At 44.7% G+C, this 27,024-nt stretch overlaps 1 protein-coding gene across 7 annotated transcripts; it reads right to left on the bottom strand.

Moving 5' to 3' along the window:
* Positions 1–1,413: 1,413 nt before the first annotated feature.
* Positions 1,414–26,591, bottom strand: MIGA2 (mitoguardin 2). 7 transcript variants are annotated; one of them, XM_072632651.1, is made up of 17 exons: positions 26,504–26,563; positions 23,962–24,012; positions 22,519–22,733; positions 21,425–21,635; positions 20,281–20,393; positions 19,300–19,417; positions 18,536–18,672; positions 17,183–17,300; positions 16,174–16,274; positions 15,422–15,537; positions 11,808–11,880; positions 11,196–11,282; positions 10,739–10,837; positions 9,529–9,663; positions 8,988–9,041; positions 8,101–8,217; positions 1,414–6,909 (listed from the first exon to the last, which is right to left on the bottom strand). In XM_072632651.1, the coding sequence occupies exons 3-17, from the start codon at positions 22,612–22,614 to the stop codon at positions 6,709–6,711; spliced, it is 1,776 nt and encodes a 591-aa protein (XP_072488752.1). In that variant the 5' UTR covers positions 22,615–22,733; positions 23,962–24,012; positions 26,504–26,563; the 3' UTR covers positions 1,414–6,708. The 7 variants fall into 7 exon arrangements, with proteins under 7 accessions (XP_072488752.1, XP_072488749.1, XP_072488750.1 ...); XM_072632648.1 differs by having other exon boundaries at positions 22,519–22,771; positions 26,504–26,558; XM_072632649.1 differs by lacking the exon at positions 23,962–24,012 and having other exon boundaries at positions 22,519–22,771; positions 26,504–26,591.
* Between the last annotated feature and the right edge of the window lie 433 nt (positions 26,592–27,024).

The following is a 27,024-nucleotide window of genomic DNA, read 5'->3' as shown; positions in this document are numbered from 1 at the left end:
TATTGTTCCAACTAGGTGACAGAAGCTTTAGGAGTAAAGATATTCACGAGGCACAGAACAAGGGCTCTCATTCATTCCCTTCTGCCATGAGTTCCCCATGCACTCCTGAACCACTGAATGGCTGGGACCCTACGTGATTGAGAGGCTCCATTCCAGTGAAAAACTTATGTGTCTATAATCTTTGAAAAATGAAATACACCACCCACTGCTATCAGCACAGCCCAGAATTCCTGGGCTAAATGATGATAAATTGCTGTAGAAAGGAGTATTCATTACTTTGGTAGCATGCTGGGCTCCTAGGGAGGAGAGTTTTCTCACACTCAAGAGTTGGAGTTTGCTAGTCTAAGTTTTGTTGTTGTTCAGTCATTTGGCGATTTTTGTAAAGACACTAGAGTGCTCTGCCATTTCCTTCTCTCACTCATTTTACAGAAGAGGACACTGAGGCAGTTAGAAGATTTGTTCAGGGTCACACAGCTAGGAAGTATCTGAGGCTGGATTTGACCCTAGGCCCAACACTATTCACTGCACCACCTAGCTGCCCTGGTGTATACTTAGGAGTACAATATGCACTTAGATCATTTCATCACATCTTTACTACATTTCAAGCTGCTTAATAGACCTACTTTTCTTTGGCTAGGGAAAAATCTACTTGTGTAGCCACAGAGGGGAGATAATTCAAGATCCAATTGCAATTGTAATGATAAGAAAAAAACAATAAAACATTTAAAAAAGCAGCCTAGTAGGGTCAAAAGAGCACAGGACTGGGAGCTAAGGAATCAATTCTAGTTCTAGTTATGCAATTCATCAACTGTATTATTTTAAGTAAAAAACTGTCCCTCTCTAGGCCTCATTCTCCCCATTTGCACAATGAAGGGGTTGGACTAGAGCAGGGGTTCTTGAATTTTTTTTGTCATGGATCCCTTTGGCTTTCTGGTGAAGGTTTTGTGTCCCTCTCAGAATACTGTTTTTGATTAAATTGAAGTTAATGACATTTTGGTTAAGTTAGTGAAAATAAAGGTGTAATTTTTTTCCCCATCAAAGTTCACTGATCCCCTGAAATGCTAGAATTCTAGATCTTTCCACATTCTATGATTTTAAGGCAAAGGATAATAAAAACACTTATTAAATCCCTTATGGCAGGGGCAAAGTGCCCTCATGATGTAAATGACAAAACATTGGTCATTAATTCCAAATCTGACCCAGATCAGATTTTTGAGGACTGCATACCAGATACCACTCAATTCAATCTGAAGTACCCAATGCACCTCTTGCCATCTGCCAGTGGAATAAGGAGTACAATTTCTGAATAACTTAGTAACTCATTTCCTTTCAGAAACTACTCCAATCCAGAAGATGGTCCCCTCTTAGGTCTTACCAAAAAAGAATTACACACAAGTTCACATAGCACCAGGGTGGGAGTGAAAGAAAATTCTTCCAATTTTTTATTTGACTCCAGTCAATGAACTCCATCTACCATACAACAGGTAAAGTCTGCAAATCATTATCAGAGGCAGTTCACGGACATGTAAACAAACAAAATCAAGAGAAACAAGACCTTTATGAGATCCAAAGGGAACGCAAAGGGGGATGAAATCAAGCATAAGATTACATTCATAGATTGTGTGAGTGACAACAAAGAGCGTGCCTGAGGAATGGAGATTAAGGGAAGACCACCTCCACCTAGGAAGTATACTGCCCTCCCAGAGGTTAATGTCCATAGAAGTAAGTTTATGATCAAAAGAGCTATGCTGGAATGGTCAGGGCTCATTATCTTCTAGAAGTCTGGGCAAGGAGGGTGGCTCAGAGAAGGAACAGGCAAACAATAAAATCTATCAGGAAGGCAAATATTCACATTTTTTAAAAAAATTAAATACTTATAGAATTTATAGAAGGGCCTTCCATAAAATGCTTTGTAGTGAAGATCATTTGACCATTCCTCCCATAGGATGACTCCTTTGGAAGCTGAAACAAAAACATCTGGAAGACGTTCCCGGGCTGGATAAACTTCCTTCCTTAAGTCCTCAGAGATAAGTATGTTGGGCAACTCCCAGGGGTAGCCATTGAAAGTTATCAGATACAGAAGTTTTTCTGTTTCATTGTACTGACATAAAAGTTTCCGCACAGCTTGGGCTCTCCTTGATGGGTTCCAATCTTGAAAGACCTCATTTTTGTTAATTCCTGGGAGGATGAGGGTTTAAGTTCATGTTTGGTAGTGTATGAGTTTTTGGGTTTAAGAGGTACTTCAAAGGGCAGTACATTCCCGAGTTCCAAACTGCCTATAGCTGAGTTGGTGTCCCCCTCAAACATTCTATGGGGTCACCTTGGCTTCCTTGGACTTCTGGTATTTGCTGAGGTCTCTCCTTGAAATATTCAAGGATCTGCCAGACTCAAAGGACTGTCTTCCTCCTCATGGCACATGCTGCAAGGGTAGACTGGCTTTCTAAAAGGGTGAGAACCAGGGAGTGTATAGTTTCTTCAGGAATCCAATGTCTTGGCACTTGAGGGTTTTATTAATTGACGTTCTAGTTTAGGACGGAGCGAGTTGTCTCCAAGTACATCAATGTTCTGTTGATGTGTAGGAAAACTTCCCTGTCTGCTTGTCAATCCAAGGCCCAAGGGCTGTTTCAAGTTTCTCAAGTAATTCCTATTTAGCCCTTTTTTGTTATTGCTTGCTAATTGTGTTCTTTTGCTGATGGAATTCCATGAGGATAATCTCATCTTTTCCTGGCCAAAGGTTCTTGACTTTCGATATCTCCTGACACTCATGGGCTGATTCTCTGAGGGCTTGGTAGCTGTGATCAAGGTTTACCCCTATTAGAGTACTTCCATGGGCTGAGGCAATACCTATGGCAATTGCTGACAATTTTGAGTACAGATCTATGTTCTAATTGGTTGACATTCTCCCCCCTTACCCCCCAGCAAAGTTTACAAGTCGAACATAAGGGGCATAAATTCAGTGCTTTGATGGCTCATTGAAAGCTGTCAAGCTCATTCTGAAGACCCCTGCCTTTGCCTAAATGGTGAAGTTCAACTCCATGCTTTGTGCCTACAGGATATAATCATGGTGGTAGTAGAAACTCAAGTTTGGGGGAATTCAGTTAAGCCTTAGTCCAAATGCACCTGGACTTCACTTTTTCAATGCAGGCTTATTCCCCGACTACCAATTTTGGGAGGAATGGACTGCAGAATGAAATTATAAGACCAACTCCTCCTTTATTTGTTTCCCTTTGTGGGACTGCCTAGATTGCTTGCTGCCATAAAAACTTTGATTGTTTGCATCTAGGTATTTGCCCAGGCTGGCAGTCTATCCCTTCCCAGTTGATGTACCTCATATCCATGTTCAGATAGATACTGGGCTACTGGACTATCTTGAAATTTTTTAATATCTCCCTCATGATAATAACAAATTAACAGAGTCAATAAACAACAGTCTAGGTTATCTCCTAAATTAACTCAATCACATTGATAACCCTACAACATAAACAATTTAAATCTTTGGTGATAAAGATCAATTTCCTTGCCCTTGCATATCTGGTCTGAATATTCAGCCCTACCTCAAGAAGATCAAGTAGTGACTCCATACTAATAATCATGATGTTAATTTCCATACTTTTTGCTAAATTAACAGTATGGTCTATTTAAATCTTTCTTTTCCTCTGCAAATACATGCATTTCATAAAATCTCATTCCAATCTTTGTATTCTCCCTAAAATTCAACTTGGGACAAAGACAGTTCTTGAAATTCCAAACATCCCAAAATCAATTTTTTTAAGCTATCTCAATTTAAGGGACAATCCAACTTTTCTCCCCGCTCCTAAGGCAATTTTTAAAAAGTCCTCCTCAAGCCCAATGCTATAACTGCTGTGAGTGAAGTGAGTCTGCAGGATTACAATAGAAAGTCTTGAAAAGCGTTTAGAGAAATGCTAACGTAACTTATCTATAGCGGCCAACTGTGTTGGCTAGAAAACCAAATATAGCTCTAAACTTAGACTACACTGATATTTGCTCTCTGGTTGAATAAAAAGTTCTGGGAAATACATTTGTTTAAAAGCTTCCCAAGAAAACAAGGGTAGAGGGAAACTTGTCATTTACCTGTCATCTTTTCTTCCATACATCTACCCTGTTCCATATGAGGCCATGAGCCCCAACCGCAATGTCTGACCAATCATAGTGAAGGTGCTAACTAGACATAGAGCTGAAAGATTAGACACACATACAGAGAGAACAAGGACCAAAGCACAAAGGCCCTAGTTTTGGTAGTCATGAGTTCACCAAGAGGGAATCAACTGTCAGATACTGGGGAGGAGCTAAAAATGCAGCCCCCTTCTGCTTTGTGGGGATTGGCCTCTACAGCATTTCAAGACACCGAAGGAATTTTGCCCAGTCTTTCCGGGAAACTTCCAGAAGTCTTTGGTGGTGAAGATGGAGTAAATCATTTGATGGTGAAATGAGGCTCTTGAAATGATGTTTGAATTCTTCAGAGAAGTATGATCGGCAGGTGGAAGAGGAGCAGCTTATTTTTTGTACTGATTAAACTCTACCCACTGGCCAACATTACAGATTTCATCCCAAATACAAGGCCCCATTGCCCATGCTGGCAGCCATACACCTGGCCTTGGCACCGACAAAGCCAGTGGACTAGCTTTGGTGGTTAGGAGAAGCTGGAACACTAAGGTCAAGGGGAAGACTACAAGTGGGCTTGTGCAATTTGCGTAAGAACAAATCTCTACAGACCCTGGTGCAAGTCCATCATCTCAGGAATATTCTAAGTGACACACCCAAAAAAACATGCAAAGGATCTTTCCAGGTGGAGGATAGGAAACAATGGTCCTTCAACTCAACACCCACATAATATAATAGAGAAAAAAGATTGTCATCAGGGCTGCTTCCTTCTTGTTGGAAGGAAGGGATGGGGTGGGGTACTGATACATATTTGGCAAACTCTAACCTTTTTCACTCTGGTCAGCAGCCCAGAGATTTGTGGTATAATAAAGATAGTTGTATCTAGAATCAGAAAATCTAAGTTGAAGTCTCAGCTCTGCCACCAACTAGCTAGACATCTCTGAAAGTCACCTCACTTCTTGGGCCTCAGTTTCCTTAGCTACGAAATGAAAGAGACGAGACAGGCTCAATAATGGTTTCTTTCCAGCTCTACCTTTCTCTGACCCTTATCTCCCTCTCCTCTCCCAGGTTCCTGCTCTGTAGTTTGTCACCCCCTTGTCCACCTCTCTTCCCACTGAAGCTACTCTCTGTGGGTGAGACAGAAGAGAAGCCCAAAACCCAGGGAAAGAAAAAACAACCTGTCCAATTTCTGACACAGCTGTGTCCCTCTCCCATGTTCTGGGCTGCATGCCTCACTCCTCCCTTCCCATATACATGACTAGGAAGTATCCTTCATTCCCAGGAACATCCACTCCCTCAACCAAAACTGCCCTGAGAGATTTAGTGCCTCACCCAGGGTCACATCCACATAGCAGGAGGTGTTGGAGGCAGCAGCCTTGACTCCTGACTCTAAGACTGGCTCTCTCCACTCTACTACACTGTCTCTCATTCTTATTTTACCATAGCTAATTGTCACTCTTCTTATTTCCGTCTAGGCCAGTACCAGATTTCCAAGAACCTGAGAGACCTGCAGCTCCCTCATCACAGACCAGAAACGTGTTTGCTCCTTCCTCCATAGCCTGCAGCACCTTAGTAATGGGAGCAGCAGCAGCAATCCCAGTCTGGGCCTGCCCCAGATTTCCCAGAAGCCTCTGTACTGAGCTCCCAGACTTATTCACTCTCCCCCCTACAAACTCTCTCTCTCTCTCATATTTCTTTCACACAGCAGCAGAAGACACCCTTTATTCCCATGGTCCCACATCCCTAAAGAAATCAGGTTCTGGACTCAGCAAGCCTGCCTCTTGGTCTCAGTGTCCCACATCAAACGATGTCTCTGAAGCAACCTAACGGGTTGCTAAATGTTAGCATTCCACCTCCACCACCCTTGTCCCCTCCTCCCTGGGGTCTTTTCCTTTCTTCTCCTTATTACACCTGACTCTCCTTCCCGCTCTCAATCTACTTCAGCCTTCCTCCCTCCATCACTTTCACACACACCATTACACTCAACAACACATGCCAGAGCACTGGACACTCTCTGATTTGGTCGATGGCAGAACCAGCCTGAAGGGGGTGGGACAGACAGCCTTCATCATTCTCAGCCTCCCAAGAAGCTCAATTATCCCTCACCTTCCTGCCTCACCTCACAAGGCACATCATCACATCTGCATGTTTAAGCCTACCCAGTGAGGGACAGACAGAAACCTGTGCTGACCTTTACTGCCAGCCTTACAAACAAGGCATTGCCAGCTGGTTCCTGAGGAGAAAGTGGCTGAGACAAGATGTGCTAACTTCCTGGATGTGGCCAGGGAACTGCCACTGTATGACACAGGGACAAACAGGAGGGGAGAAAACAGGCATCACAAATTGGTCCTTCTGAGCTCGAATTGAGGGGCCTAGAATTCCAATGCAAGGGAAAAGAGGAGCAATCAACTGGTCCAAGACACTGGCTTGACAGATCCCTCTACAGAGGGCAAGCAGAAAAACCAAGTGAAGCCAGGGACTGGGCTGAGCCGAAGCTACTCATGTCACTCAGGAGAGAGCAAGCACCCATCGCCACAGGGGAGAACAGAGGAGAGGAGTCAGCTCTCCTCAGAGTGGCGTGGTGGGTTAATGAAGCTCCCCCAAGGGTCCGTTTTCATGGGGCAACATCCCGTTCATCTCACAGACAGGCTCTGTTCCCAGGTAACCCAAGAGGATCTCACTGCGTCGGCGAGACAGCTGAAGGATATCCTCTGATAGAGACTGTACAGTGGTGTAGCGCACGTTGTCCAGGTCAAACATGTCCTTCAGGTAGTACACAATCTGATGCTGGGGATGGAGGAAAAGGGGCTGTGTTAGAATTCTTCTGGTTTCCCCACAGTCTGACTCCCACCAACAGACCCACTCCTCCAACAATAATAGCATATTCATATAGCCCTTTAAATGATTGCAAACTACTTCTCCTGTAACAACCCAGTAAAGCAGGGACAAGTATCATCACTCCCATGATAATACTGAACTCTGGGAGATTCAGGGACTTGCAGAGATAGTTCTGTATCTGAGAAGCGCTTTGGAGTGGGGTTCTCCTGCAGCCTAGGCTGCCTGGCAGCGCGTCGGCTCATTCCTGCCTCTGGACTACTGCAAACACTTCATTCTAGCTGAATAGTGGGTTTACATCCCACTTTTGCTGCCTCTCCCCAATCTGATACAGGGCCATCACTTCATTTCTTGGGGTTTTAGTTCCTTCAACTACAAAATGTGAGAACCGGACAGAGTATTTCTAGAGTGCCTCTAGTTTGAAAAGGCCTGATTGCTCCTTGCTTTTACTGTCTTATCCACTTCTATTCATCCTTCAAGACCCAGCTCAAGTCTCAGCTCCTATGTTAAACCTTCTCTGCCTTCCAGTGATCTCCAGGGATCTCTCCCTCTTCTGACCTCTTGGGGTGTTTGTCCCACCCAATTTAGCCCTTGATTATATTTTGTCATGTATGGTTTGCCCATGTTTTCTGTTAACTAGGAAGTAAGCTCCTAAAAGGCAGAGACCATATCAAAGTTTCTTTGAATCCCTTAAATTGTTTAGCACAAGGCTACACATCTGAGAAGGTTTTCAACAAATATGGATTATTCCTCTTTTCCTTAGCTAGATTAGGAGGGTAAGGAAGAAAGACCCTATCTCCACCACAGTAATACAGCATTTGGAGCTACAGGGTGCCTCCCTATCAGCATAATTAACCTTGAGAGCAGCAGAGCAATCAATGTACATTTCTTTGGAAAGAGGAGCAAAAGATCAGCACAGCTCCTCAACCCCTTCTTAGAAGCTTCCTGAGGCAGCTGCATCCCACTATCAGCCCTGCCTGCCTGGGGCAACTTGCTTATGAAATATGACCAAGGAAGAAAGAAAATTTCTTCACAGGGAACCCTAGACATACGGGAGCATGCGGTGGCAAGTGGAGCCAAGAGCCCTACCATCTACTGATAACAAGACCAAAGCTCCCTCGGAAACATATAAACTCATCTTACCTTGAAAAAAGTGCAGACTTCAGCCAGCTGTGGCTTGGGCCCTAGGAAGCCAAAGGCAAGAACGGGGCTAACATGCTCCGATACGGAGTAGAAATGAGAGATGAAGCCATCGGGCACCTGTAGTCAGAGAACGGAGGGGATATCAGATAGGCCTCTCAGAGAGCCAGGCAGAAGAGGCCATTCATTGCAGCCAGCTACCTCCTAGTTCAAAACTGAGCTACTAGTCCATCTAAGAACCAGCTGCGTAAGTCAGAAAGGCAAAGGCTACCACAAACCAAAGCAGTAATAAGTGGTCACCTTCCAGGAACAAGAGAAAACAGTCTAGTGGCATTGCTTTCCCTGGGAAAGAAAGTTAATGACCCATGAATTATCAAGTATGTCATGTATCTTCCCCCAACTCCCTTTGTATTTAGTGCCTCCCCCCCCCCCGCAAAGAATGTATCCTCCTAGGGAATAGGGATTGCTTTGTTTTGTCTGCATCTCCAGCACTCAGCACAAAAGGAATCACTGCTACACCCAGATGGAGGGCTTTCACTCACACCTGGGCCAGGAATGCCCCAAATTCTAACCATCCTTGAAGGCCCAGTTCAAGTCCTGAAGCCTCCCTGACCACACCTACCCTCAATAATCTCCCTCTTCTCTCTGATCCTATAGCCTTTACTATCTACACTACACAGATGAGTGTATACTGCCCTCTACTGCTCCTGAATTATTATCTCTTCTAACAGACATCTTGAAGGCAAAGAGTAAGTCTTCTACTTCTCTATTAGAAGCACTCACTGACATCTCGGGCACAGAGTTATTACTCAATGCAAGCTTATGGTTTAATCTGAGTCTCTTGCAAGAAAGGGAGTTTGGGGCCAACGTGCTTGCTGGACCTTACTCACCATCAGAAGCCTCCTCTTGGCTTTCAGAACTGACCAGCAGGCAGTGGCCAGAGCCTGGACAAGATAAAAATGGCCACACTCAGGGTAGTGTCAGCCCATCCCCACCATACCTCTACCAAGAAATAAACACCCTCTGCAGGGACTGTGGACCTAGATGTTGGAAAGGTCCCCAACCTCCTTTTACAGATGGGGACCTTCAATACTAGGCCCAATGTCACCCAAGGTATCGGAGGAGCTCTGACTACAGGACCAGCACCCTTTCCGTTATATCACACTTCCACCTTGGTAAAGCTGAATGCTCAGGACTGACCCCAAGATGCTGAGCGGTTTTATGAGTTTCCCTGCCTCTCTCCATCTCCTCTCTCCACCTAGCCTGCCAGCCCTTTACACTCTCCCCACTCTTCAGTTGTTCCTTCTAGACAGCATTACTCCAGGGCTCCTAGGATCCAAGCAGCAGGTCAAGTCTGATGTGAGGAACCTAGTGGACACTAGAGGAAAGGGGAGGGAGGGGAACACAGGTAAGAGTTGTAGGGAAACCTACCGTTTCCTTGAAGCTGTCAGAGAGCCAGCGATTTCTCAGGACAGCAAGTACAGAAGAAGGGGGGTTCTCCAGGTCCTCAAAGGCGTCCATGAGTATGAAATCCAGCACAATGTCAAAGAAACTCATGCATACCACCTGGCAGGAAGAAGTCAGGCAATGAGGGAGCAGGGACTAAGGACCCTGTTGGTACTTTCTCCCCTGGAGAAAGTGACATTTCAGTTCATGAGAGGTAACAGAGATAATATTCCAATTTTAAGGAATCTCAGAGTTCATTGAGTCCAAATCCCCTCATTTTACAGATAGGGAAACTGAGGCTCACACAGACTAATTAATGGCAGAATCAGGACCAGAATCCAGTTCTCATAACACCTAGTAGTACAGCATCATACTACTTTTCATGAAGAGATTCCTCCTGCCAGGACTGGTCAGTTTCAGGTCTACTTTTGTTTTAAAAGTTAAGAGGACCCTCTCCAAGGGTCATCTGTAAAGACTGATCTGATTTCTTCTGAGACAGACCTGGAACTGTGAGCATATGGCTCCCTACAAACCACCACAACTCCTACCACCTCTACTGGGAAGAAACCCTGACAAAGCTGTCCAGCCTGCCCTGGGTCCCTGCCAGCTTGAGAAGATGAGAGGATACCTGGAAGCATCTTGGTGAGAAGGGTCAGAACCACCCCACCCCTACTTCTCAGGGCTATAGAGAGGCAGCCCAATTTTAATCCTATGAGTCTATGATTAACTGAGCCCAGCCCGAAGGGCTCACCAACAAGCCATCAGCTTCATGTTTGGGACCCTGAATGGTGAAGGAGCCCCAGGCATGCTGTGTCCCAATTCCTGGAAGCCCTGAATGGCAGGAGCCATGGGAACCCAGTCTCAGGGGATCCTCAGCTTCCATTCCTGTAGCCAGGGACCTCAGACTGGACCTTGTGGGACAGAGAAAGGACCCCTTCTCCTCCCCTGCTGCCCTATCAATTCCACTCATTTTGGAGGCTTCTTAGTCCCCTGGCAGCAGTGGGGCCAATGGGAAGTTCCTGGAAATTGAAAGGAATCCAGTATTATCTAAACAGTCTCCCACCCCTGACTAAGGGGAATGGACAAGGACTGACTAAGGAAATGGGACAAGACTCCAGGAAGGTAGGTACTAACAATCAGCTAGGACTCTTGTCACAAAGCCATGCAAGTGCCCCAGCATCTGCAGTCAACTTACCCCTCGGCCCTCCAGTTCCAGCTGTGTGGTAGGCCAGGTCTCTGGTCTCAGGGCATAACTCAGCATCTCCTCATAGCTCTCCAAGAAGCCCTTTGGGTTCTAAAAAGGGAAAAGGAGCATGGGTTCATCTTGCTAGCAGGGAAGACTTGGAGATCCTCCACTAGAGGTTAAGAGTGAGCAGCAAAGACCAAAACCCTGGGTGGCATTCCCTAGGAGCAAGCACAAGCAACCTCCCAGGGAAGAAAAGTGAGAATGGAAGGAGAAGCAAGAGCCACGAGGACATTGGTTAAGATTGTTAGTGGCCCAGTACAGAGTACAATTCGGGCTTTGTGACTCCCAGGAAGAGGCTGAAGAGGCAAGATCCTCAAGAGACCTAAAATTCTGGAGGGCAGCCAAGATATGCAAAGCCCACACAAGGCACAAGGTACCCAGCCCACTCAGCATATCAACATTCTACCTTTTCAGCTTTGGTCATCAGGCCCATCACCATTTGTTTCCCAACCTCCCCAAAGAACAGCTGGTTACTTTCATCTTGCAGTAGTCCCTGAAGACAGAAAAGTAGAGGGATTCAATGGAGTGACATTATCTGGGAACTCCTAAGGCATTCTCTACTTCCAGCCTATGCCATCTCTAACTTGGCTGCCTGGTCCCCAAACAAGTATAACCACCCCCCCAACACCCCTCCATGTCTGCTCTCCCCCAAGATAACATAAGCTTTTTAAGAGGAGAGAATGTCTTGTTTTGTTGGTATTCCCAGAATTCAAAATACCAGCCCTGGTACATAAATAGGTTCGTCATTAAGCACTCCCTATTTACACATCTATTTGAACAATATAGCAGGTGCTAGGTCCCTAGGTCCATATACTCCAATGGACAGGCTAGGAGAATGCTCCCAGGAGAAGGAAAAACATGGAACCAAAGGAAGTACTGTGCGCAGTAAAGTTATTTGGATTGTGAATGGTAATAACCCCATGCAAAGTGATAGGGGAACATGAGACACAAGGAAAAAGCACCTCATTCTGTCTTCCCACCCCAATGCCATTTCCTAGTTCCCTAGGCTGTTACCCACCTGGAAGGCCTGCCGGACACAGTGCAGTTTGGCTAAGAAGTCCTGATCACTGTAGCAGCCCAGAAGTTCTGTCCTAGAGAGAAAAACAAAGAGAGGATGACAACATCAGTCTCCAAGCCAGAGAAGGCAACTGGCCTGGGACTATTAGGAGTTAGGAGCCCTGGGCATTCTCATCCTGCATTCTGCTCTGGCACTATGACCTTGGATAGGCAGCTTCTCCTCTGAAGCACAGCTTCCTTCAACTGAGGAGGGGAAGAGCTTGAAAACTGAGCTTTCTTTCAGGGCAATAATACAATTGTGAAGCAGCCAGGGCAGGGCATCTCCTTGGCCTTTTCTAGTCTGCAGATGGACTGAATGGATGTATGAATGATTTGAGATTGGGCCAAATGAAGACTGTCCCTACAGATCACACCCCTAAAGTGAGATCTCTTTGAAAGGAAAAAAATATATATGTGTATGTGTGTGCGCATGTATGTATGTAAATGGATACATATGTATATATGTGTATAAATAGACAGAGATAGGGACTGGACCTGTGATTTCATTGGTATAATGGAAATCTGGGAAAGGAGGCTCCCTCTTCCAGTACAGATCAGAGCCTTCTCTGCAATCTATAGATGTAGACAGGTACCTAGAGGTTCAATGACTTGTCAGGCTCACGTAGGATGTGTAAGAGGTAAGACTGGAACCTAGGTCTTCTTCTACTCTATATCCACTATGCCAAGCTTCCTGAAAAATAATTCCTAAAAACGACTATTTTATAATGCATTTTTACTGTGAGCCCCCACTGAGTTCTCTAACACCTCATCATGTGAATGCTGAAGTCCACTGGCATGGCCACAGAGTTACAAGCTCTAATTGACCCTCCACTAGGCAGTCAGGAAGCCACTGGGCCCAGGAACACAGGATTTTAGAGCTGGAAGGGATCCCAATGGAATCTGGACCAATTTGTATCTGAAAGGAATTCCCACTCTGCTAACATCCCAGACAAGCAGCCATCCACTTGTTGCTTAAAGAATCTTAACAGGAGAGAGCCCACCACCTCCTGAGATGGCACTTCTGCACAATTGTAAGCAAGTTTTCCTGCTATCAAGCCTAAATATCCTTCTTTTTCCAAATTCTCCCTGTTGCTCCTGAACCTACCCTTCAAGGGCCAAAAGAACATGTCTAAACCCTCTTCAACATGACAGTCCTTCAAATACTTGAAAATGACTCTATTTTGCTTCTAAAAATTCAAACACTTCCAAACTCATCTGACAGTATTACTTTCTAGTCCATATCTCTCCACCTTGTCTAGGTGTCTAAGAACAGCATGACCAAGTGCTTTGCTAGATAAGGCAAACTATACCTACAACATTCTTTTGTTCTTCTGGTTTAGTGGTCCAGCAAAGGCTACAAGTGAAAGCCACAAGATTCAATGGGAATGGTCTGATGCTGCTGAAGCTAGGCTGGCTCTTATAATCACCCTTTCCCTTTCTAGATGATCACCAACCGTATCACTGATTGTCTCTTCTCTGTTTTGAAAAATCAGGGAGTACTTAACGACAGCCCTTCTCCAGGTCTGCAGAACCACATCCATTTCCCATGATCTCTCAAATATCACTGACATTGGCTCACCAATCACACTACATCCATTTAGTTCTTTCAGTGCATTTCAAGTGGGTCAAGCACCTTGAATTCATCAAAGGCAACTGTTAGGTGCTCCACAGCCCCATTGAGAGTCTGCCTGTCACCCAAGAACCAACCTACCAAAGTTCTAGGAGATGCACTCCCTGGTTGGCTATGAATTTTTTAGCCATGTTATTCTACTAAATCTACTAAATGTGACCGGCATGGGTTGAAAGATCATTCATATCCATGCTGATGAAATCCTTGATTTGTGGTGAATATTTTAAAACATTTTTTAATTCAAATTTGTTTTATTCAATAATAGTACTAGAAAAATGATAAATATAAAACATATAGTAGAATGTCAAAAGACCTTAATGAGATGATAGAAAAGGAAGTCAGCAGAACCTGAACTATACACAGAACTGATAATCAATAGAATGAAAAAAGAAAAGATAGAAAGGAAGGAAAATAGGGCCAAAGGTATAGGCCTGGAAGGGAAAATAGAGTAAGAGAGGCTTTTATTTGCTTGTTTACTGTTAATTCAAATGCTTCTGCCTTGTAAAAGGCTAAGCATTTTCGGTATGATCTTACTCCTTTTTTTATATGTTTGTTTAACCGCTTCTGTTGATAGAAAAATTTATAATAAAAGCAATGTTAAGATGTTTTATTCCTTTCACTTCTTCAAGAACAATGGTAAAAAATGAGTTAAACTAGTAGTACAATTATAGGTTGACTTTATTTTATTCAAGTCAGATTTGAAGGAGAAATGTGCCCTGTATGGATACAGTACAGGATGGTACAGTTAGGACCTTAACACAGAATCCTTGAGCCAGTAGCCCTGAAGGATCTAAACCAAGACTGGTCCAACTTTCTGGTGTTACAAAGTCTTTATGTCAATATGGTAATCGGGGCACAATGGTCAAGAGGTAATAAAACTACTCCAAAATAGCAACACCTGTAGTTTACTTTTTGGCATCGCTTTTTGACTGCAGCTGAGGACAAATGCACTACTAGAGAGTAAAGATGAGGTTATTTGTAGAAAGATGAAGAGAAAAAGAAAGGATGTGAATTCTGAAATTATATTCTGGCATAAATTTAGTTAGAAAAACCATTAATTCCTGACACAAAAATCTGGTTCTACTTACAAAACACTGCAAACTTCTGTAGAACACAATGGGTTCATGCAACACTTTACAAGCCTCTGCCTCAACCATCCAGAAAGGCTATCTCTGTCCTGACCACTGCCAGGAATTCACATTAAAAAAGCACTTTACATAGCATATATATATACATAATTCTTTTCCCAAATTAAAACCTGACATATTCAATTAGCTATCTATTAGTTTTTATGGATCCAACTAAACAGATTATTTTCCCCCTTCTCTTTCTTTCTCACCATGTTCTTATTCATCAGTCTCGTTAGCTTCAGACTCCACACCCTGATCCCTTCAGTCACACATTCCAGCAATCCATTATTTCAATAAATCAGGGAGGCAGCATAGTACTCAGGAAAGCCACTTAATTTTTCTCATCCTCAGTTTCCTAGTTTGTAAAATGAGGAAATTTGATTTGATGATATATCTAATGATACTCTGAAACTTATGACCTTGTGAAACTGGAGAGGCAATATGGTGCAACGGATGGAGTACAAAGCTTAAAGTCAAGAACACCTGGGTTTGAATCCTACATGGGTCCTCCTATGAGACCATGGGCAAGTTACTTAGCCTCTAAACTCACGAGGTTGTTGGTTGGTTGTTAGGTTCAAAAGGAATAATACATGTAAAGTGTTCAGTCTTCCAGTGACCCTGATGCTCATGAGACTATTAGGCTCTTGGAGGGCAAAGATGGCTCCAATCTCTCTTTTGCTAATACTTAGTAGGGTGCCATCATTCCTGGAGGTACTGAACACGAATGCCTGAAATAAGTTCCCAAACCTGTCCCTATTACAGTTTCCACTTTCCCCCAGCTGGAAAGTGAGGTGCCAGGCTCTTGATGCCCCTCACCTGAGTGTCCGACAGGGAACCTTCCCCTCTTTCACCAGTTGCAAGGCCTCCTCATATGCTGCAGCTGGCCTGGAGAGCTGGAAAGGGAGATCTCCCACCCGCAGTGCATCAAACAGCTTCAGGAGAAAGAAATATTCAGGATTAATCATCCCTCCAGAAAGATACTATCTGTACCTATTCTCCAGAAAGATACTATCTGTACCTATTATATGACTAGCTCTAGTCTGAGAAAGATAGGAAATACAAAAGGGCCCTGCTCAAATGACTGATCAGACTGGTCTTATGTTTATTATAGGTTGGTTTTCTTTTTTAAACAAAACCAGTTATACTTGTTAACATAACTCTAGATACAAACAATTAGAGATAGGAATCACCTAATCTATCCAGTCTTTATGTCAAATGAATACGTATCACTGCCAAATCCCAAGCTTTTTCCCACAGTAGGAGTATTTTATTTTTTTCCAATTTCATGTGAAGATAGTTTTTAACATTCACTTTCATAAGACTGAGTCAGAATATAAACTGTAATCTTGGTTCCTCCACTGACTCACTGTGTGATCGTGTGTAAATCACTTTACCTATCTGGGTCTCAGTTTCCTCATCTGTAAAATGATGGAGTTAGACGTACCAGAAGATGCCCCAGCCATTGTTCTTAGCCCTATCCTAGCTGAAAAAAATCAATAATGGATGGGAAAAGATACCCCCAGCCCATACCCTAGGTCCTCCTATCTTGGGCAATGTCCTGAAATCACCTCTGCAGCAGAGAAGAAAGAGTCTTCAGAGGAAAGACTGCCCTCATCATCTTCCTGAAGCCTCAGAGAACCTTCGGTCAGAGGCAGCATGAGTGTCCTCTCTAGGGAAAACGGTAAGAGATGAAATCAGCCAAAGTTTCTTAGATTCTGAATCTTTTCTTCATGATCACTTAAAGAACCACTACAATGTACATATTTGATCTTGTTTTAACTTCATACAAGTCTCCCCCCAAGGGATGGTTTTGTTTTTGTCTGTTTTCTCCTTGTCTTTAATGCAATAGGTATGTGATAAGTAAATGCAATAATGCAAATATGATGTATGTAAACATTTATAACCTATATAAACCTTATATGAATGTAGGCTATTATTCATTCCATTAAACCAAACAGACCATTTAATTCAGCACAGGCTCTAGCCACAAATAGTCTGGTTGCCAAAAAATGAAGGAGAAGAATGTGGAAGAAAGGGAGGAAAAAAGAAGGGCAGGAAGGAAGAAAGAAAAAAACAGATAGAAGCTCCAAATGGCCACAATACCGCCACCAACAGACCCGTTTAGCCAACACTGAAGGAGCTCTGTGTGTCTGTATAAGCATGCAGGGAAAAAAGTGGGAACGTAAGCGTCAGAGAAAGCCCGCTCAGCCTAAGACTGTCAGTGGTTTAATGAATAGCATCTGGCTTCTAGTTCTGGTTCTGTTATTATCAACCTGTGGAATTTTGCATAAGTTCCTTCCCTTCTCTGGGACTCAGTTTCCACCCCTGTCAAATGAGCAGCTTAGCTCTCACCTCAGTCTCATCTCATCTCAAGGTCCCTTCCAGTGCTAACAATCTATTCTTCATGCTACTCCCTGAAGGGACAGTTTGGCGATCAGAGAGAAAGAATGATGCATTATCAGAGCGGCAATATGCCCAAGGAGAACAGAGAAAAAGGATCAGGGACACAAGGTCTGTTAACACATCACCAAACTGGGCCCAACTACCCCTTACCCAAAGACCTCTACTCCAACTCACCTAGGTCCAAGAGCATACTATCTGATGGGAACGTGGAACCAAACTCCTCCTGGAGGTGGTATGCCCGGTGGAGCAGGGATTCTAGCTTTTCAGCAAACTCCTTTTTCTGGGACTCTGGCTTTAAACAAAAATAATCCAACGTTAACTTCTTTCCCCCAGGCTTCCAGAAGAAGAAGCCCTTCTTAAGTTTCCTCACTCACCTAAAGCTCCAGAAATACCAAGGGGAAAACTAAAAGAAGCAAAATCCCAAGATGTCCTGGGTTTTCAGCAATGGACTCGAAGGATTATGGAAAGAGTGATTTTCATTATTAGAGCAGGGATAGATTCAGGCAATGGAGCCTATTTGAAATAACTTATCTGCCATAAAGAGACAAGAGTGGGTCAATCATAAAGCTCCTGGTTTCAACCATAGCTTCCCAGATTTAAGTCAAGTAGTTTGACAACCTTTCCGGTTCCAAGTGAAATTCAGAAGCAATGAGAAAGAGTTCACTAAGCCTGGTCCCACTCAAACCCCTAAGAGTTCATGTGGCTGGTTGCAGAGCCTAGGAAACCCTGGCCTGTTTTTTGTATCTGTAAATGATCAGGATGTAGATTAAAGGCCTCTTAACTGATACTGCCTAGGAAAAGAGGAAACAAATGGGAAGGATATCGTGGGTATAAAACCACAAACTGGGAGACAATGAGCATGCCCGTAGCTAGATACAGAAGAACTGCTCTTATAGCTACTTATAGCAAGGTATGTCAAATTGGTTTGCAGAAGACAGCTTTGTAGAAGTTTGCTAGGTTTAGGTGTTTTACATTTTTCATATTTGAAATTTCTAAATTTAGTACCTTCTTTTCTTGTCTCCCAATTACACTCTTACTCTTAATGCAAATATTATAATATTGCATTTACTCCCTAGTATTATGGAGAGTAATGTTGGAAAGTAAATAGCAAAACTTTTCAACTTATGTGAAGTTCTGCAAATTTCTTAGTTAATATAAGGATTCTGGGGCTTTAAAAACTCCTGGCTTAGAACATCAAGCTAATGAGGCCAAGGTCATGGATTCTCTCTCACACACATAAGATATTGTGCTGTTCCACAGTTACAGACTGACTCCAGACCAGCTGCTCACAGACGTGTCCTTGATCACAAGTTGGCCCAATGAAAGAACACAGATGGACAAGTACCAGTACAGCTGCAGTTCAGAAGTGGCAAAAAAGGTACAGACCCAGTGGCAACTGGGTCAGTTGTAATCTTGTCACACAGACATATATGTCTGCCTACTGCTCAACAATTGAGAGAGAGCCCTTCCTGTTTCTGTCATCATCACCACAGGATCTCCCTGCCGGAGGGTAAAAACAGTACCTACCTCCAAGAGCACCTCAGAGATGGTCTCCGGACTCTTGAGATTGTCCCATAGTGTGGGGGTGCTAGTACTGTCTCCCCTCTGTCCAATGCTCAAGGCCTGCTCCCATTTCTGCAATGCTTCCTCAAACAGCTCCATTCCTAGGGGGACAAGTACAGGAAGCAGTTAGTTTACCCTCCACCCACAGACCAAACAGGCTGAGGGAAACACTACCCACTTCAACAACTCCACTGCAGGGGTAAAGTTGAGGCTCTTCCTTCCTCTTCTGGTCTCCCCTGACTCTCAGGGACAATAAATCCAGGTGAATGTTTCCAAAAGACAATGTTGTTGGTAGTCCCTGGCTTTGCATCTAATATGTTCCTGGAAACATTTTTAAGTGGAATCTAATCTTAAAAATCAATTTCTAACTACATATCCATTATTCCCTCCTATCCTAACGTTTGTAGAAAATATAGGATAAAAGTACAGGTACAGAGAAGTGAACTCCAGGTCTGTAATATAAAGTACTGAATGAGCCTAACAACAAAAGGTGAGGAACATCTGTAGCATCACGGGGAAAAAAAGCCCCCTCATTTGGAGAATGACCTCACTTCTCTTTCTCAAAAAGAAATGGGAAGGTCTCCAGTCAAAGAGAAGTATCACCAGGGAGATCACCAAATCCAAGGGAGGGAGAGGAGCTACCACCTACAAGGATGTGATAGTGTCTCAAGACAAGTTGGAGAGGGAAGAGAAGGGGAGAAGACTGAGAAGGAAAGCTTATCCTATACCTTGAATGTAGAGGTTCTCTGCATTTGCGTCACCAGCAGCCCCCGACTCTTCAGTTACTCTAGCATCCCAGGGCCCCGAGGATGCAGCTGTTGGGCTAGAGGAGTTCACTGCCACCATCTAGTCTCCAAGAAGGGAAAAGAAAATCTAAAAGTAGAACACTTAGTCTAAAAGTCTAAAACTCTCTAGGCCTTTTAAAGTAAGGATCTGACCCAGATCCATGACTTCTACAACAGGAATAGATTCACCTTTACTATACCCAACAAATACTTGGACCCAGAGCACAGCAGGGTTGTGTTTTATGATACTCTCAACTGTTAGAAGACAAATGCCTGAACATTTTTAAAAGCTTTCAGACAAGGGGTTAGCACCATCTAATATATACATAGCTAGCACATGGCCCATCTTCAACACAACCCGGTTCAGCAGAACCCAACTTCCTATCACCTAGGCTGGATACTCTACATGGTGCTGGTAAATTCTTCACTCTGGCATTCAAGATCCTCCACAATCTGGCCCAACACTACCTCTCCATTGGCTGTGCTACAGTAACATTGGTCTTTCACTCCTGTCTGTCTTTGCTTATGCTTTTCCCTCGAAGCAGCTTACATTTCCCCTCTTCTCTATCCTTGGAGGTCCAGCTCAAGTCTCAGTTCTACTACCTTTCCTAGCAATCACAACCCACCCTGTTCTCTGCAAGTCCTAAATTTGAACCACGCTGACAGAACCTAGTTTTAACATTTGACTTGTCCCCATCTAGACTGTAACCTCTAAGGAATTTCCTCTGTTCTTCTATTTTCCACAATGGCTAACATGGGGCTGAACATACATGCTTGAGATCAATGCTCTTCAGCCATCACCTATGGTCAGCCTGACTCATTTCAAAGCCAAGGTGGTACCCTTGGACTGCACCACTAAATCACCTAGCTTCCTGATCTCAAATGTACTCCTGAGACAGAACTAGAATATTCAGAAGTCCTCACCGAGGCCAGGCTATGAGAAGAGCCTGAGTGTTTGCTGGGTTCAATCGAGGAAATGCCACTCAGGGTGTCGTTGCTTTTGCTGCTGGGACTCTGGACCCTTCGGCTGGAATAGCCTGTGTAATACAAAAGGGCAGGGAAAGCTGATACTAGAAATGGAAAGTCTCCCTCTTCTTCCTTTCTTTCTCTACCCCACTCCCCACCCTTTCAATCTTTGTATGTCTGCCCAGTTAATCTTCCTTTGTGTACTGGTCTGGCCACATTACTCCTCTACTCAAAAATCTTCAGTGATTCCCTACTGCCTACTAAGTTTAAACTTCTGGGCTTGACAATTGAGCCCCCACAATTTACCTTTGTAATGTTCGATTACTTCTTTCTGTACGTGGAAAGTACTACAGTACTATATACTCTCAGGGGTGGGGAACCTGCTGCCTCAAGGTTACTTATGGCCTTCTAGGTCCTTGGGTTCGGCCTTTTGACTTGGTCCAAGTTTTACAGAACAAATCCTTTTATTAAGGAGATTGGTTCTATGAAGAGTGGATCCAGTCAAAGGCCACACCCAAGGACCTAGAGGGCCACAGGTTCCCCACTCCTGGCAAGTCTACTCAACAGGATTACTCACTGAACTGTATTTTCTCATCTCTGTGCTTTTGCTCATGCTGTTCCCCCTACATCGGGAAGGTCTCTTGTTCAATGTTCTACTCATCAATTAAAGCCCAATTCAAGTGCTACCTTCTCCATGAAATCTCCCCTTTGATAATAATAGGGATGTTTGTATCTAATAGATTGATTGTAAACTCAATGAAAGCAGGAACCTCATTTTCATAACTTATCTCCCCCAACACTTAGCACAATGCTCCTTATACAAATGTTTGGTTAAAATGAAAAGACCCAGAGATAAAGAGAGAGAGAGATAGAAAAGGGAGGCAGTGTGAGGGGTATGGGTGCCAGCACTGAAAAACAGTTGCTCTCCCCACCCAGTACTTTTTTTTTTGATTAGCTATTTCTGTTATCTCCAGGCAGTCCAGATATCCAGAAACCCAGCTATGCTTCAGGCTCCGCCTTACCACAGCTGGACATTTTCAACACAGGCCACAATCTTTCTTGGTGTGCTAGGGAACCTTGGCTTCCAGCACCCAAAACTTACCTTTCTTCACTGATGAAACCCTTCTGGTCATGAAAATGGGAATAGGAACAGTTCCAGGCTTCCCACCTCCTTTCTCAGGGGCAATCTGTTTCTTCCGTCGCCGACGCCGCTTCAGTTGATGCGCAGCCAAAGCCAAGGCCACTGTCCCTAGCGCAGTAGCAAAGAGCACCTTCCGTAGACCCGGAGATAGTCGTAGCTGAGAAAATGCCGACTGCCCCCAGAAGTAGGAAGGAAAGAGTTCAATGAATAACTCCCCCCAGGACTATAGCTTCCCAGGCAGGGATCTGAGCTATCAGGGGAATTACTTCTCCCAACCTCAAACCCACTATTGAGTGGCATCCACTTCTAGGAAGGAACACAACAATCTCCCTAGAAGTAAATACCATTCAATTTTAGAATTATGTTGAAGATTCTTATAAATGCTAATTAATTAGCAAGAAGAGGAATTCAGGAAGTCAAAATGGTACTAAACAGGATCTCATTCATAGAGTTGAGCTGGAATTCTTCCATCTTCATTGATGCCAGAGATGCCAACACTTCACATTTTGATTAGCATTTCACTCTTTTCAAAGTGCTTTTGCAATTCACCTAATCCATACTAGTAAATGGAGTTAGCAGAGCAAATATTATCTCCATTTAATTGATGAGAAAACTGAGGCTTAAAGACTTTTCTAAGTCACACAGGTACTTAGTAGCAGAGCTAAAAAGTATCTAAGCCTCTCAAATTTTAATCCAATGTTTTTTCTATTGCCACAGAAGCTTGACTGGACAGGAGTTATCAAAGGTTAGTAGCTAGGTGGCAAAGTGGACTCAGAGTCAGAAAAACCTGCGTTGGAATCCTGCCTCAGACACTTACTGTGTGACCCTGAGCAAATCCCTTAACCACTCCATGTCTCAGTTTTCCTCATCTGTAAAATAAGGGTATCGGACTTGATGACCTCGAATATCCCTTATTTTCGAGTTCTTTATAATCCTATTTGCTGCCTCCATGCTAAGACAGACTTAGGAGGAAAGCTGGTCCTCTGTGCCTACTGCTCATGGAATATTGGAAGCTAAACATCATAGAAAAAAGAAACATCAGAACCTCTTCTTACCTGTCCAAAGGTTGTGTAGAGAAACACAGGAATCTCTGCCACTGTCATGGCCAAAGCTTGGATCATGGACATGCCTTCAGTTGTTCGGAAAGCCATCCCGGGTTAGAGCTACAGCTGAGAGTGCCCCAGAGTGGGAACTCCAAGTCCCACAATGGGAATGGCTTGGAGGAAAGCTTCAACTTGCTGCCCACAGGGCCACAGTCACATTGTCATTCCTAAAGGGAGACTCCAATGTCAAAGTGCCTTTGCAGAGCTACAAGGACAAGGTAAAAGTCAGTGAAAACTTGGAAAATCCTATCTATTCTAGAGTCAGGATAAGTCACCTCGAGTTCTATTAATAAACAAAGAATTTTCTGTCTTGGGGTCAAACACCAAACAGCCTTGGCATTATCATCACAAGCAGGAGGGCTACATGTACAGTACTCTGTGCTGGGGAGAAAGCTAAGGAAACAAGTCCTCTAGACATATTTCAGGATTTCCAAGAAGTTTGCAGAATCTCCCTAGCCCCAAGTAGGGGAAGCATTCTTTAATGCACCCATCTGAGACAAAAAAATTACTAGGCTGGATGGATCATGGGGCTAAGGCAAAGGAATCATTCTTATATCCCCGAACTGTGCTTCACAGGAAAAAGGGGAAAATGTTTGTCCTAGACAGAGAAGGTTCCTGGGAGGGAGGGAATGATATGAGAGGAAGACCTTAAGCCAGATGTGGAAGGAAGGCCCTGGCCCAAACTAGGGAGAACTGTGATCTGCAAACCTTAAAGACAACTGCATGCTGAGGACTCCTATAAGATGCAGAGCCTCCTAAGATACTGACCTGCAGGCTATACCATAGTGTTTACTTAACATTAGACTTTCAATACACCAGGTCTGAATGCATAGAGATCTTATACTATCCTTTATAAAACTATACAGACACTTTAGATAACAAGGAACAACCTTACTCTTGTAGCAGAGAAGCCATAATAAACACCAGGCCAGGGGTCAATGTGTCGAGGCTGGTGACCAAATGTTACTCATCAAGGACAAATAATGACTTATCCCAGGTGAATGGGAGGTAAATGTTAGTGATTTGACTCTTGGAACTAATGACATGGTCATTTTGTCAGTCCAACTAAAAAATTGCAGGCATTTTATCACGTGACTGTTTTAGGAACCAGTCCAACTCTAACCATGATAATTCCCACTTACACAATACCTTAAGGTCTACAAAAGAATTTTCCTCATAAAGAACAAACTTATTATTCAGATGAGGAAGCCCAAGAGGTTTAGTGACTTGCCCAGAGGCACATAGCTAGGCACTGTCAGGGTCAAGGTCCAAGCTAGGGTCTCTCTTGACTTGAAGTCTACCACTCCATCACAGGGCTGAAACTAGGGGTAGAATCACATAGCATAATGGATCAAATTGGCTTAGCGTCAAGAACCCAGGGATTCTGATACTTACTAGCTGAGTGACCATGGGCAAGTCATTTAACCTGAGTTTCAGTCTCCACATCTGTAAAACGGGGATAAAAATACTTGTAAATACCTACCTTGCTGGCTCACTGTGATTTTCAATTCCAAATGAGAAAACATATAATGAAGGAGGCAGGGTAGTGCAATGGAAAGAGCTCTGGAGTCAAAAGACTTGAGTTCAAATTTTACCTCTGAAGCCTACTACTCATACCTTGGGGGAAAGTTAAAAATCCTTGAATCTCAGTTTCTTTATCTGTAAAATGAAAAGACTGGACTAGAGAGCCTCTGAGGTCTCTTCCAACTCTAGATCTACTCCTACAACATCTTATAAAATGTCAGTTATCATTCTATCCACTACTCAACACTGGCTCTCAAAGTTAAAGGTGCTTGAATGTGTCTGGCACCTGTATAGACAACGTATAGAAAAATACAAAATAGTTCAGAGAAAAGTGAGTATTTTACCTGAATTATCTGGGAAATTGCTAATAAGATAAGCAAGAAGGTGCCGTATCTAGTTCAGTCCCCTCATTTTACATGAGAAAACTGAAACCCAGAAAAGTTATCTGTCAAGGTCAAATGTCTAGAAAGTAACATCCAGGATTTAAACCAGACTACAAATCCAGCGCTCTTCCAATACACCCTACTGCCTAGGTTATAGAAAGAGATAGATAACCTCTACGAGGCTCTTCCTTAGATGACTACATAATTATAAAAACAAGGTACTTAAGACCTGTGTTATCATTCCCAGGACTCCTGAGACAATCTGGACTAAAAGAGCCACTATAAGAGTCCATGGAAACATTTCAGGTCAGGACCAGAAGAAGAGGTCACTGAATTCCCACAAGAGGCTCCATATCCTTTTCCAACAGCCCAGCTTTCCCCTACCACCACTCCCAAACAAAAAACATCACAGCTCTCAACTCTCAAGAGGACCATTGGATCCAGAGTGATCATCCAAGGCCAAAACACGTTTACCATTTGTCAGGTGACAAGAGGGTTAAGCTGTAAACTGTGTAAAAGGGAACACTAGACAAGTAAAGGGACGCAGCTGCCTTTTTCTCCTGAATGTGCACAGGCAGGATTCAGGCATCAGATAGTGAGTATTAGGAGACTGGGAAAAGAGATGGCTACCTTATCACCCACAACAAGGAAATTCAGGAGCTGGACATAACTGATTTGGAGCTAGAAAGTACTTTAGAGTTCAACCACTTCATTACACAGATAAGGAAATTGAGGCTCAAGACTCAAGACTGGGATATGACTTGTCTAGGGTCACACAACTAATAATTGGAGGATTGAGTATATGAAACCAAGTCCTCTGAATCCAAATCCAAAGTCCTTTCCACTACACCATTCATTCACCCTCAGAAAATCCCTTATCCAAGCCAGCGTCTAGAAGCACAAGTACTGCACCCCAAGACTAGCATCTAGAAGGCTATGGATTGCTCTCCAATGACTAAATTCATAGTTAGCACAACCAGCAGTTGGGGAATGGGTGTACCACAGCCCAAATCCTGATTCAGGATGTCTCAGTGGAGAGGTCTGCAATAACTGCCCCTGGCCAGGCACCCTCTGCCTTGAGTACTTACATCCTCTCCACCTGGGTGCCAGTCTTCACCTGCCAATCCCTTCCCAGGTTACTTTTTCACTCATGCCCTGTGCCCCACCCCCATTCTAGGGCACCTAATATACTCCTAGCCCATGCACGATTTCTCAGTGTCACTCCACTCCACTCTCCCTGAGATCCCTACCCCATACCTTCCCCAGCCCCATTACACTTAGCCCCCATCCACCTAAAGCTTCCGTCATCCTCCTCCCAGGAACTTTTCCTCTAACCTCCCCAGTCCCCCTCCACTTAGAGACACCTCCCTCCATCTACCTCTCAGAGTGTCTGGCCCGCCCCTCCTACAAACCTACCCACCTCCTTATACTTCGACCTTGAGCCACGCCCCTCCCAACTGCTTTTCCCCTAGCCACCCCAAAATTTACTTCCCAGCACCCCTTTACTCATCATTTCTACCTCAATCCTCCCTCACCGGAGCCAACCCCCTCCCAAAACCCTTTCCCTAGACCACCTTCAACCCCCCCCACCTGCAAAGAACCTCCTGTCCCAGCCCCCCACCTCCAGGGCACCTCGCCCCCAGACTCCCGCCTAGAGCTACCGTCGGCCGTCCCCCCGCAGAGCAGGGCTGGAAAAGCCAGCATTCCCCCCGCCCATGCAAACCTCCCCACCTTGAGAGGCAGTTCCCCCGACCCCGCGGCCCCCCAGTCCTTCTCCCCACTCCCCGTGAGCCCCATCCCCGGGGCCTAGACCCCCCACCTTGAGCAGGGCAGGGAGGGCGCTCTCCTCCAGCCCCATCTCGGCCCTGGTCTCCGCTCCCAATCCTCCGGACGGGCTCGAGCCCCGTCGTCCCCTCTCCCCGGACCCATGCCCGCGGCGGCCCTGTACTTGCATCCTGCCCGGCCGCTACTGCGGCTCAGAATACGCGGGGCGCACGGGCGCCCCCGAAACGCGCTCCCCCGGCCCTTACCGGGAGCTCCATCGCTTCGGAAGGGCAGCGTCTCCTTCCCGGCGGCGCAGCCGAACCCAGAGGGGCTGCCGGCGGGGCGGGCCCTGAGTCCTTACCGGACGTCCACCGAGACCAATGAGCAGCGACTTCTGCAGCCGCAAGCCAATGAAAAGGAGGAGACTAACCGGCATGTAGGGCCCCGCCTTCTTTCCCCGCCCACGCCCCTCCGTAGTGTGGTTGAGCTGTAAGGGTTCCGCCCCCAAGGTTAAGAGGCGGGAAGCCTCGCTGTTCTCCTTTTCTGTTGGATGTAGTCTCTTGATTGACAACCTGAGCGGGGAAGAGGTGGGGGGCCCTCTCCCAGGGGCAGTGCTGGAGCCCGTGAGAAGCGTGGGGGCCACGTTGGCCTCGAGCCAGGGACCGGGACGCTAGTCCACGTGTCCGGAGCTGGCCTGCTTCGTGGGCACGCACCACAACAGAGAAATGGAGGAGAAAGATCCGGAAGCCTTGGTTCCCACCTGTGCTCCGCTGTAACTGAGCCCGTG

Source organism: Notamacropus eugenii, chromosome 1, assembly GCF_028372415.1.
Source record: "Notamacropus eugenii isolate mMacEug1 chromosome 1, mMacEug1.pri_v2, whole genome shotgun sequence".
Taxonomy (NCBI): Eukaryota; Metazoa; Chordata; class Mammalia; order Diprotodontia; family Macropodidae; genus Notamacropus; species Notamacropus eugenii.
The sequence above is the reverse complement of the archived record's forward strand: the minus strand, read 5'-3'. Positions and strand labels throughout refer to the sequence as shown.